A 14025-nucleotide genomic window follows, 5' to 3' on the forward strand; every position below is an offset into this window, starting at 1 on the left:
CTACAGCAGTCCACTTACCCACCGCTGCCCCACACCGAACTCGGGGTTATTGTGTGGTTCGGCCCCCAGTGCCCCCCCCCCCCTATTCCAGGCAAGTGTAACCCCAATGTTTGTGTGGTAGAGTAATTATGGTGTATGCGTACATGCAGACAGTGTTTGCGCAGCAATCGCTGACATAGTGTAACTGAGGTGGAATAAGGGGAACCAGCCCGCATTCGCCGAGACAGATGGAAAACCGTCTTAAAAACCATCCACAGGCTGGCTGGCACACTGCTAGACCTCGACACTAGTCCGCCGGGCGGACTCGTGCCGGAGACTGGCACACCTTCCCGCTTAGGAAGCAGTGCGTTAGACCGCACAGCTATCCAGGCGGGCTTCTTAGAATGACTGAATGGTGATATGTCTTTGAATTTCCAGCCAAGTTGATGATTCCATTCTTCTGCTCGATTTCTCAATAACTGACCAAGTCGTCTTCAATGGTTCCTGGACTCCAGCCAGAATAATTTATTCAACTCTAGCTAATTTATTTTATTTTAAGTGGTTATCTCATGTGGGACACATCTAAAAATTTCTTATTGTATGGTTACAGGTCTGAATATCAAAGTCCCAGGTGTCGACAATGCAAAAACTGTTAAAAGTGCTGAAGTGGCATTCGATTGGGTCCCCCCAAATGTTTCTGATGATGTGGTAAGTGAAATAATGTGTTTTGAATTCTATGTTTTAAAGATAAAGAAATAAAATGTTGTGTGCCAAACATCTACATTTATATTATGCTATTGCCCTGTGGTGTATGTCAGAGGGTAGATCATGTAACATTTCATGTACTATTCTATTTGCAAATAGTGTCTCTCCAGTGCTCACTGAGCATAAACTTTGACTTCTTCTTCTTCTTCTCCCCCCCCCTTTTTTTTTCATCAATGTTGTGACTGGTTTCATGCGGTCCACCACAAATTCCTCCCCTGTGCCAACCTTCTCATCTCGCAGCATCACTTGCAACCTACATCCTCAATTATTGGCTGGATGTATTTCAGTCTCTGTTTTCCTGTACTGTTTTTACCCTCTACAGTACCATGGAAGTTATACACTGATGTCTTAACAGAGGTCCTATCATCCTGTCCCTTATTCTTGTCAGTGTTTTCCATATATTCCTTTCTTTGTCGATTCTGCAGAGTACCTCTTCATTCCTTACTTTATCAGTCCACCTTATTTTCAACATTCTTCTGTTGTCCCTCATATCAGATGCTTTGATTCCCTAGTGTTTAAGTTTTCCCACAACCCATGTTTCACTACCATACAATGCTGATCTCCAAACATACATTCTCAGAAATTTCTTCCTCAAATTAAGACTTGTGTTCAATACCAGTATACTTCTCTTGGCCAGAAATGCCCTTCCTGCCAGTGCTAGTCTGCTTCCTAAGTCCTCCTTGCTTTGTTTGTCATGGGTTTTCTTGCTGCGTAGGAAGTAGAATTCCTTCACTCCATCTACATCGTTATCACCAATCCTGATCTTTAGTTTCTCGCTGTTGTCATTTCGCTACTTCTCATTACTTTCATCTGTCTTCAATTTACTCTCAGTCCATTTTCTGTACTCATTAGACTGTTCATTCCATTAAACATATCCTATAATTCTCCTCTACTTTCATTGAAGATAGCAATGTCATCAGCAAGTCTTATCATTGATAACATTTCACCTTGAATTTAAATCCCACTCTTGAATCTTTCTTTTTATTCCATCATTGAGTCTTCAATTTACAGATTGTACATTAGGGGCGAAAGACTACATCCTTTTTTTTTTTTTTCAGTCTTGTTAATCTGGGCACTTTGTTATTCGCCTTCCATTCTTATTGTTCCCTTTTAGTTCTTGTACATATTGTGTCGCCCATGTTTCCCTACAGCTTACCCTTATTTTTCTCAGAGTTTCAAACATCTTGCACCATTTCACATTATCGAACACTTTTCCTTGGTTGACAAATCCTGTAAATATGTCTTAATTCTTCTTCATAGTTGCTTCCATTATCAGCCGCTACATGAGAACTACCTCTGGAGCTTTTATCTTTCCTAAAACCTTGGGAGAGCCAGCCCTGACAAAACTCTAACATCTGGTGAGCAAGATGTATGAGACAGGTGAAATACCTTCAGACTTAAAGAAGAATATAATAATTCCAATCCCAAAGAAAGCAGGTGTTGACAGGTGTGAAAATTACCGAACTATCAGTTTAATAAGTCATGGCTGCAAAATACTAACGTGAATTCTTTACAGGTGAATGGAAAAACTGGTAGAAGCCGACCTCGAGGAAGATCAGTTTGAATTCCGTAGAAATGTTGGAACACTTGAGGCAATACTGACCCTACGACTTATCTTAGAAGATAGATTAAGGAAAGGCAAACCTACATTTATAGCATTTGTAGACTTAGAGAAAGCTTTTGACAATGTTGACTGGAAATTCTGAAGGTGATGGGGATCAAATACAGGGAGCGAAACACTATTTACAATTCATACAGAAACCAGATGGCAGTTACAAGAGTCGAGGGGCATGAAATGGGAGGCAGTGGTTGGAAAGGGAGTGAGACAGGGTTGTAGCCTCTCCCCGATGTTATTCAATCTGTATATTGAGTAAGCAGTAAAGGAAACAAAAGAGAAATTTGGAGTAGGTATTAAAATCCATGGAGAAGAAACTAGAACTTTGAGGTTCGCCGATGACATCGTAATTCTGTCAGACACTGCAAAGGACTTAGAAGAGCAGTTGAATGGAATAGACATTGTCTTGAAAGGAGGATATAAGATGAACATCAACAGAAGCAAAACAAGGTTAATGGAATGTAGTCTAATTAAATCAGGTGATGCGGAGGGAATTAGATTAGGAAGTGAGACGCTTAAAGTAGTAAAGGAGTTTTGCTATTTGGGGAGCAAAATAACTGATGATGGTTGAAGTAGAGAGGACATAAAATATAGAATGGCAATGGCAAGGAAAGCATTTCTGAAGAAGAGAAATTTGTTAATGTCAAGTACAGACTTAAATGTCAGGAAGTCTTTTCTGAAAGTATTTGTATGGAGTGTAGCCATGTATGGAAATGAAACATGGACGATAAGTAGTTTAGATAAGCTTTCAAAATGTGGTGCTACAAAAGTATGCTGAAGATTAGACAGGTAGATTACATAACTATTGAGGTGGTACTGAGTAGAAACGGGGCAAAGAGGAATTTGAGGCACAACTTAACAAGAAGAAGGGATCGGTTGGTAAGGCATTTTCTGAGGCATCAAGGGATCACCAATTTAGTATTGGAGGGCAGCATCGAGGGTAAAAATTGTAGACGGAGACCAAGATATGGATAGACCAAGCAAATTCAGGAGGATGTATGTTGCAGTAGTTATTTGGAGATGAAGAAGCTTGCACAGGTTCGAATAGCATGGAAAACTGCATCAAACCAGTCTCTGGACTGAAGACCACCACAACAACAACAAAGCCAAACTGTCGTCATCTGATGGATTCTCAATTTTCTTTTCCATTTTTCTGTATGTTATTCTTGTCAGCAACTTGGATGCGTGAGCTGTTAAGCCGATAGTGTGATATTTCTCATACTTGTCATCTCTTGCAGTCTTCAAAATTGTGTGGGTGATGTTATTCAGAAAGTGTGATGGTATATCACCAGTCTCATACACTTTACATGCCAGTATGAGTAGTTGTTTCGTTGCTAGTTCCCTCAATGATTTTAGAAATTCCACTATAATTTTATTGTGCCCTTCCGCCTTAATATCAAATATGTCTTCCGACGCTCATTTAAATTCTGATTCTAATACGGGATCCCCCATCTCTTCCCTGTCAGCTCTTGTTTCTTCTTCTCTTCTTCTATCATGTCATCAGACAATCCCCCCCCCCCCCCCCCCCCCCCCCTCTCCCCATAGAGGCCTTCCTTCAGTGTACTCTTTTCACTCTGTCCTCTGCATTTAACAGTGGAATTTCCATGACACACTTAATGTTACCATCCTTTTTTTTTTTTTTTTTAATTTCACTAAAGATTGTTTTTACTTTTCCATATTCTGAGTCAGTCCTTCCAACAGCCATTTTTCTTTTTTTTTTTTATTTTATTTTTTTTTTTTTTTTAGATTACTTCACCTTTTTCTTCCAACCATTTCGCCCTGGTTACCCTGTACTCTGCAGTTAGTTTGTTCCTAAGTGACTTGTATTTCTGAATTTCCCTCAACATTTTTGTACTTCCTTCTTTTGTCCATCAACTGAAGTATTTCTTCCATTAGGCATGGTTTCTCTGCAGCCACATTTCTTGTGCCTACAATTTTCCTTCCAACTTCTGTGATTACCCTTTCTAGAGATGTACATTCCTCTTCAACTGAAACGCGTACTGAGCTATTCATTATCACAGTATATATAGCCTCAGAGAACTTTAAGTGTATTTCTTCATTCCTTAGTATTTCGGTATCCCACGTATTTGCACACTGATTCTTCCTGGCTAGTCTCTTATACTTCAGTCTAGTCTTCATCATTACCAAATTGTGGTCTGGGTCTATATCTGCTTCTGGGTATGTCTTACAATCCAGTATCTAATTTCGGACACTCTCCCTGACCATGACGTAATCTAACTGGAATCTTTCTGTATGTCCCAGCCTTTCCCAAGTATGCCTGCTTCTCTTGTGATTCTTGAACAGAATATTTGTAATTACTATGTGAAATTTATAATAGTGATGGAAGCTGAAGAAATGAATTAAAATTCTTGCCAAGGCCGGGACTTAACCCAGGTCTTCTTGCTTACTAGGCACAAATGCTAGCCATTACACAACCACAGCACTATAGCTAAATTAAAAAATGGTAATAATTGTAAGATCCATAGATCACCTACGCCTGCGGTACAGGATTTCGCCATTTCATCAAACGATGTGCATTTCATCAAACGATGTGCATTTCATCAAACGATGTGCATTTCATCAAACGATGTGCATTTCATCAAACGATGTGGAGCTATTCCAATGCTGGAAAGCTTCAGCAATAGTGGCAGTCTAAGGAGGAGAAATAAGCTGAAAATGTTAATCAAGGTTTTTGTTGGGGAGGGGGTTGAACTTAGGTTGTCCATGGAGCAATGCTAACTGTAATGCTGCGGTAGTGTAATGACCAACATCCTTGCCTAGTACGCAAGGAGACCCGGGTTCAAGTCCCAGCTGTGCCACAAGTTTTAATTCATTTCTTCAGCTTCTGTCATCACCATAGATGAAGATATCTTGAGGAAAATTTAATTATGACATCTAGCTGAAATTTATTGCAGAAGTCAATTAGTCTTTCTCCTCTCTCCTTTCTACTACCAAGAAGCCCATATTTTCACATAACCCTTTCTTCTACTCTAATCCCCAATTATTAATACAATTTCATCTTCCTTTCCATACTGAATTACCCATTCAGTATCCTCATATACTTTCTCCCCCCCCCCCCCCCCCTCTCTCTCTCTCTCTCTCTTTCTCTCTCTCTCTCTCTCTCTCTCCATCTTCTGCTTGCAATGTTGGCATGTACACCTAAGCTATTGTCGTTGGTGTTGGTTTGCTGTCTATTCTGATGCGTATAACCATATCTCTGAACTGTTCACAGTAGGATATGCTAAGTTGCAGACAGGCATGATTAAAAGACAATTACACAAACATTTTGGCCACTCCCTTCATCAGCAAAAGGGAAACCCACACCATTGATACACACAAGAAAGCACACCTCATGCACACATAACCACCAATTCCGGCAGCTAGAGTAACTATGGAGCTATTCCATGGGATGGAAGCAGCAGCCTGGAGGAGGTGGGGAAGGGGAAGGGATAGTAGTGTACAGGTGGGGGGAAGACAGGAACACTTTCTGGCAGAGTGTGCAGGGACTAAAATGCCAACAGGCTCAGCATCAGGAGGTTGTGGTGCAGGGAGGTGGGGGAAAAAAGTAGCGAAAAAGGAGTGGAGCAGGGAAGGATGAGTGGTTGTGTTGCAGGGGGTTTCAAACAAAGAGGATGGAGATAAGAATGGGGAGGAGATGGTACAACTGAGGGGGTGGAAACTGTTGGGTGAAGGGTGTGGACATAGTATGTTTCCATATGTTGAGGCCGGGATAATTAGAGAGGAGAGAATTTTGTTGTAAGGATAACTCCCATCTGCACAGTTCAGAAGAGCTGTTGGTGGAGAGGAGGCTCCAGATGGGTGGGGCAGTGAAGCAGCCACTGAAATCAAGCATGTTATCTTCAGTTGCATGTTGTGCCACAGGGTGGTCTACTGTGCTCTAGCCCACAGTTTGGCGATGGCTGCTGATCCCGGTGGACAGCTAATTGGTAATCATACCAATATAAAAAGCTGCGCAATGATTGCAGCAGAGCTGGCAAATGACATGGATGCTTTCACAGGTGACCCAACGCCTGATGGGCTATGATAAACTTGTGACAGAAATGTAATGGGAAGTTTTCAGTGCATCGATTGGGTTTTCCACAGGAATATGATCCTTGGGCAAGGGGTTGGGACTGGGAGTGGAATAGGGATGGACTAGGACATTGTAGAGGTTGGGTGGGTGATGGAACACCACTTCAGGAAGGGTGGGAAGGATCTCAGGTAGAATACCCCTCATTTCAGAGCATGCTGATGGATAATCAAAGCCTGGTGAAGGATGTGGTTCCAGTCCGACATGGTGCTGGGTGAAAAAAGGGGCACTCCTTTGTGGATGGTTGTTGTTGTTGTTGTTGTTGGTGGTGGTGGTGGTGGTGGTGGTGGTGGTGGTGGTGGTGGAGGAGGAGGAGGAGGGATGTGAGAGGATATGGCATGGGACATCTGTATGTGGACTAGGTCTGGGGATAGTGCCTGTCTGTGAAGGCCTTGGTAAGACCCTCAGCACACTGAGGAATGGAATTCTTGACATTGCAGATTCCCCATCCCTTTGTTGCCAGGCTGTATGGTGTGTGGATTTTTTGGTGTGAAGGGGAAGGCAGCAGTCAAAATGCACGTGCCATTGGTGGTTGGTGGATTTCGTGTAAACAGAGGTTAGTAGGTCCATGTGTCTAGGAAGGTGGCCTGCTGGGTTGAGGTGGATGGGGTGAAGCAGACGGGAGAGAAGGTGTTGGGTTGTGAAGGAATGAAGATATGGTGTCTTGGCTTGGCATTTTGTGGGGCTGCCAAGGTCTCCTATAGGTAGCCTGTAAACAGGGTGGCATGGAAGGGTGTCTTGCAAGTGTCCATGGCTGTGCTGAAGATTTGTTTGTGTATGTTACCTTCAAAGGAGTAGTAATTGGGGGTTAGGATAAGGTTAATAAGATGTATGGGAAATGAAGTAGTGAGTTTGGAGTCTGAAAGTCATTGAGAAAGGTGGTGTTCAATAGCGGCAAGACCATGGATATGAGGGATGTTGATGTATAGGGAGGTGTCATCAATAGTGACGAGTAGGAATCTAGGAGGTAAAAGGTCGGGGACTGTGGAGAGTCGATGAAGGAAGTAGTTGGTATCTTCACTGCAGAAGGCTTGGTTACAGCAATTGGTTGGAGATTTTGATCAATGAGAGCCGAAATTTTTTCAGAGGGGACGCAATAACCAGCACAATGGGACATCAAGGATTGTTGGATTGTGGATTTTGGGGAGCATATAGAAAGTTGATGTGCGGGCTGTTATAGAAGTGAGAAGGGAAATGGATTCAGGGTGGAATTGCACTAAGGGAAGAGAGGGGGATAGGTTAGGTCAAGGATAACAAGTTCTTCTGACATGGGCAGGAGTGGAAACTAAAATGCTAAAGTTACCAGGGTGAGGAATATCAATAGGAATAAATATAATTATAGAAACTGGAGTATAAGATACTGCATCAACAGTCCACGCAGTCACGAAGCCTGTGCTGCTCCCGAGTGATTGTTGATACGTGGTTTCGAAAGGCAGTGAATAAACAGAGGAAGGAAGAGAGAGAACAGACTGAGAAGAGTAATGCTGTAGAGAAGAGTAGCAAGGAAAAGATCACAGGGTTGTAGGATGGGAGAAAAGCCATTCAGCAAAATCAGACAGTGGAAACTCAGGTAGGAATGTCAGAAATGTGTGAAAAGATAGACTGCTACTTCCTGTAAAGAAGACACACTAAGTTGCAGACAGGCACAATTAAAAAATACTTACACAAAGCTTTCAGCCACAGCCTTCATCAGCAAAACATAAACAAACATTATTCCTTCACAGTCTCAACATCTTCTCTCCCATCCATTTCACTTGGTCTTCCTCAAATCAGTGTGCCACCTTCCTGGACATTGACCACCTCCTCTCTGATGACTTCTTCCACACCTCTGTCCACATTAAACCCACTGACAACAAACAGAACCTGCATTTTGACAGCTGTCACACCTTTCACACCAAAAGGTATGTCCCATACAGCCTGGCCATCTGGGGACTATATTCCTGCAGTGAAAGGAACTCACTTGCTCAGTATACTGAGGGTCTCACCAAGGCCTTCACAGACAGGCACTATCCCAGACCTAATCCACAAACAGATCTCCCATGCCATTTCCTCTCACACCCCAATCCTCCCACTACCACAAGGAACCCTCCACAAAGGAGTGTCCCTTCATTACCTAGTACCAACCCGGACTGGAACAACTGAACCACATGCTCCCAGGGCTTTGATTACCTATCATAATGCCGTGAAATGCGGGCACGCTGCCCAAGATACTTCCCACCCCTCACCCATCCAAACTCTGCAACATTCTAGTCCATCCTTATGTCACTCCCAATCCCAACCCCTTGCCACAAGGATCATATCTTTGTGGAAGACCTAGTTGTAAGACCTGCCCAATCGACATCACGAGCACTTCCTATTCCAGTCTTGTCACTGATTTATCCTTGCCCATCAGGGGCTGGGCCACCTGTGAAAGTAGTCATGCCATTTATGAACTCTGCTGCAATCATAGCACAGCTTTTTATATTGGTATGATTAACAACCAGCTGTCCACCAGGATGAATAGCCACTGAGCAGAGAGCAAAGTAGACCACCTTGTGGTGCAGCATGCTGTTGAACATAACATGGTTGATTTCAGTGACTGCTTCACTACCAGAGCCATCTGGATCCTTCTCTCCATCACCAGCTTTTCTGAACTGCGCAGTTGGCAGTTACACTTACATCACATTCTCTGCTCCCAGAATTATCCCGCCTCAACCTATGGTAACATGCTGTCTCCACACCCTCCTACTAACAGTTTCTACCCCTTCTGTCATATCATCCTCCCCATTCTCATCTCCCACCCTCTCTCTTTGCCACCTGCCCATCTTTCCCATTCTCATCTCCTTTCTCACTCTTTTTCTTTGCCACCTCCATGCCTCACAACCTCCTGATGCTGCACCTGTTTGCATTCTAGTTCCTGCACTCTCTGCAAGAAAGTGTTCCTCTCTTTCCCCACCTGTACGCTACTGTCCTTTCCCCTTCCTCACCCCCTCCAAATTGCAGTTTCCATCCCATGTGATAGTAGCATTCTGGCCAGAGTCGGTCATGTGTCTTTGTGGTGTGCTTTCTTGAATGTATGAACGGTGTACGTTTCTCTTTTGCTGATGATGGCTGTGGTGGAAAGGTTTGTGTAATTGTCTTTTAATTGTGCTTATCTGCAAATTTGCACATCTCCTTTATGGTGAATAGCAATCTATCTTTTCCTACTTTGTTGATATTCCTACTGATTTCCATTATTTGATTTTGCTGAACTGCTTTTCTTCCATCCTACAACCCTGTGATGCTTCCCTTTATCGCTCTTGCCTATAGCATTACTCTTCTCAGTGTGTGCTTATTCATTGCCTCCCTAATCACATCTACTTCCGAGACACACTGTATCAACGATCGTCCACGCACAACACAGGCATTGTGACTGCATGAGTTGTTGATGTAGCATCTCACGCTTCAGATTTTTTCCTTTGATGGTTACAATTTTATCTATTACCACTGATCTCCTTCATCCCTCATCCTGATGTACTTTAGCATTTATTTTCTATACCTGGCCACCTCACATGTATTTGTGATCTTCAACCTAACCCATCCTCTCTCCCTCTCTCTTCCCTTCTTGCAACCCACACACTCCCTACCTCATCTGTTCCAATTCCCCCACATTTGAGTATGTTTCTAATGTATTTATTTGCATTTTCATGTGGTTCATAATGGTTTCATGCATTCTCACTTTTTTTTACATATTTGTGTTCATTTTTATACATGTGTGCATATTTTTGCGTGTCTGTGTGTTTTTCAGCATGTCTTTAAGTATTTTTTACACACCTTTTCTCTTATCCAACTCCTGTCACATATATCTACACCTATTTTATCCATTTCTGCATCATTCCTATTTTCTTTACACCATTCCTGCCACAGTGGGCTCCTGCCACAATGGTCTCCTGCTCCATCTTTTGGCACCAGTTCAGAGAAGTATCCCTTTCACTGGCTAAAACCCAGTCCCACATCCTATTCCTCAAATGCTGCCTAAACCATGGAATCCCTGCAAATGGCCTAACCATAAAAATCCCTTTCTCTGGATCACATACCTCCTTTCAGAGGGACCTTCACCTTTTCAGATTCCAGCAGTCCCCGGCCCTCACAAACCTGGCGCTGCACAAACAAATCTCCATGGCACAGGCATCCCAGAACTACCTCTGCTCCGTCCACAAGATACTACTATTGTTCAATCCCTGCTCCATACATCACATCTCTGAAACTGAATCCCTTGCTCTCCAGCACCTGAAGGAGCATTCCAGACACCACCTCCATAAGTTATCCAACCTGCTGACATTCTACTGCTGCCTCAGGGTACCAGTGTCCACATCCACAGTGTTCTTTCTCATCCACCCCTCATAGCACCTAATCCCTGCCTAGTTGACCTTTTCAACTTGCCACATCCCACAAAACTCCCCACCAACGCTCCTCCAAATACAGAGCCAAAACATTCCTGTAACACTGTTGTTAACCTTTCCACCAAAACCCTCAGTTCTACAGAAGTTTCACTCCTACCCAAAGACCCCACCTTTAGCCCTACACCCAAATTTAACCTTGCTGGACTTGGCAATTACCTCATCTCCTTCCAATCCCTGCAGTGAACACTTATTTGCAGCTAATCCCTTCAAGCAAACCCAACCTAATTCCAATACTGAACCCCGCCTCTTCCAGATTATTACAAGCATGATCCTCTCCTCTTTCCACCTAACCACCCATTGGTCACCTTCCAGGAATTTCTTACCTCTAACCTTGTCCCGCCATCCTTTCCCTGGCTCCTTCCTTGGAATAACTGCCTTTCAGTAGAAGAAAGAATAATCATACACACCTGAAAACAAATCCTGACCTAATAATCCTACCTGCAGACAAAGGTTCCAGTATTATCCCAAACTGGAACAACTGAACCACATCCTTCACCAGGGCTTTGATTACCTGTGATCATGTCCTGAAATGAGGGACATCATACCAGAGATTCTTTCCACCCAGCCTAAAGTGGTCTTCCGTCGCCCACCTAACCGCTGCAGTCTCCTAGTCCATCCCTGTGCCACTCTCAATCCCAACCCTTGCCACAAGGATCATATCCCTGTGGAAGACCCGTGTGCTAGACATGCCAAACTAATCCTCCCAGCACTTCTTATTCCAGCCCTGTCACAGATTTATCCTAGCCCATAGGGGACTGGGCCACCTGTGAAAGCACCTTTGTCATTTACCAGCTCTGCTACAATCGTTGCACAGATTTTTATATTGGTATGACAACCAAAGAGCTGTCCACCAGGATGAACAGCTATTGCCAAACTGTGACCAAGAGCACAGTAGACCACCCTATGGCACAACATGCAGCTGAACATAACATGCTGGATTTCAGTGGCTGCTTCAGTGCCCTACCCATCAGGATCCTCCCCTCCAACACCAGCTTTTCTGGACTGCGCAGATGGTTGTTATCCTTACAACACACTCTCCCGTAATTATCTCATCCTCAGCCCATGGTAATATACCACCCGACAGTTTCCACCCCTCTGTTGTATCACTTGTCCCCCTTCCCATCTGCCACCCTATTTGTTTGCCACCCTCTGCCAATGCAGTCACCCATCTTTCCTCGCTCCTAAGCTCCTTTCACTCCTTTTTCTCCCACCTCCCTGCCCTCCCCCAACCTCCTGACACTGTGCCTGTTCACATTTCAGCCCCTGCACATTCAACCAGAAAGCATTCCTCTCTTCCACTTCCCCACCCCCTGTAGAGTGTTGCTTCCACCCCAGATGATAGTAGGATGGGGTCTAGTCCAGACTCTTCTGCCAATGAGATAATCATGAAACTTTTTTCAGTTACACACCACATGTCCTGTGAATACACATTGTGTGCCTTTAATGCAGTGGTTTCCATTGCCTTCTGCATCCTCATGTTATTGATCACTGCTGATTCTTCTGCATTTTGGAGCAGTTTCACACCACAAGAGCAAGAGAGTGCCCTGAACTTCTGTCCACTCCTCCATCCTTTTTCACAAGACCGTTGGTAGAATAAGAGTGACTTCTTATGCCAGAAGTCTTCAGCTGCTGTTGCTAAAAATATTTATTCAAAGTTTAGCCAGTGGTGGTGTTTGAACCCAGGACTGAGAAAGTTTTGATTACTAATCAAAGACACTACACATAGATCACTGGTGCTGAATATAGTTAAATGCAAAAACTGTTTATATGGACCTGATCATGTTCATTGATCAACTGCCAACGGCAAGAAAAATGTTTCTGAAGAAGAGGAATTTGTTAACATCGAATATAGATTTAAGTGTTAGGAAGTCTTTTCTGAAGGTTTTTGCATGGCTTGTAACCATCTATGAAAGCGAAACGGGGATGATAAACACTTCACACAATAAGAGAATAAAAGGTTTTGCTTAACTTTTGGGCCAGTAGAAAGCCAGCCAAGTTCTCAGTGTTGTTTATGTGCCTGTCGACATCTTGGCACTGCATTTATTTGGTGAGTTGTTAGCTTTACTGATTATCATCAGTTTGTGTGTGCCTACATGATGTTTCGTGTGCCATCATGATGTGTTCATTGGAGATGGATAACAAATTTTAAAATTTAAAATTTTCCATAGAGTAAATAATTAGCAATATATCAATGAACTATGCAACTCTCGTATATTGGCAGAGCATTGTTTTTAATAAAATTTGGATCAAGGCTGCTATGCATGACAACTTATTTTATTGATCGTATTCTCTTGCAATCAAAGATGATTTTGAGTGGCAGTGAGTGAATTGGGAGTGAAAATAGACTTGTGGTTGAAGGCCTGCTTTTTATGTCTGTAACTGCTTCTTGGATTGTAACTGCAAATAGCACAGTTGTTATAAAAGTACATGTATTTTGTCATCATGCTCCTGAAACAGTTTTTCTTCCTCATTGTAGTATTTATTTTGATCATTGTGTGCAGGCAGTGGAATACATGAAACAGCTGCCAACAGCAAAGTTGCCAATCAGTGGTAGCGATGGTGCCTTGTATCGACGTCAACAACTTGAACGACAAGTACCAATACATGACTTGGATGCCAGCCGTTGTCACAATTTGACTCCACAGGAGGTGGAAGGGTTTGTTACAGATTATAATTAAACTTTATAAACAAACAGCGTGTTTTAAGAAGTATCTATAAATTAAACTCCTCTGTTGCACTTTTGTCTGTAAATGCAAAGCTTTTATGTCTATTCTGTAGTTATGTTGCTAGAGTGTGTGTGTGTGTATGTGTTTTTTCTATTTCACATTTCCTGCTGCACGCAGGACTATGAATTTTATTATGCTGCAGAATTAAACAGTTCTGATATGCAGCAGTGTTGACACTCAGCTAAAGCTAATTTGGTGGCCTTGGATCAAAAACTGTACTGTAAGTCGTTGTTAGAGATGACAGTGCCTAATGCACACAGTGTGTAGATATTAATTAGTTACTGGCATGAAAATAGTTGCAGCATGGAAGAGTAAGAGGCCATGTGCTCACTTTGTAATGCAATATCCATTTGCCATGCCCTTCTCCAGAGTTTTGTTGAAGAAGGAACAGGCAGTAAGGGCAGTTAGTTGTTGCAGCCTGACTCAATC

At 43.0% G+C, this 14025-nt stretch overlaps 1 protein-coding gene across 5 annotated transcripts in view; it reads left to right on the forward strand.

The window, feature by feature from the left end:
• Positions 1-14025, forward strand: part of LOC126202951 (testin) — a 104534-nt gene that overhangs the window by 26662 nt on the left and 63847 nt on the right. For all 5 annotated transcript variants that reach the window (XM_049937061.1, XM_049937065.1, XM_049937064.1 and 2 more), the window contains 2 exons: positions 590-687; positions 13372-13526. In XM_049937061.1, coding sequence (XP_049793018.1) covers positions 590-687; positions 13372-13526 — 253 coding nt within the window. The remainder of the gene's footprint in view (positions 1-589; positions 688-13371; positions 13527-14025) is intronic.

The sequence above is a fragment of the Schistocerca nitens genome, chromosome 9 (genome assembly GCF_023898315.1).
Source record: "Schistocerca nitens isolate TAMUIC-IGC-003100 chromosome 9, iqSchNite1.1, whole genome shotgun sequence".
Lineage (NCBI taxonomy): Eukaryota > Metazoa > Arthropoda > Insecta > Orthoptera > Acrididae > Schistocerca > Schistocerca nitens.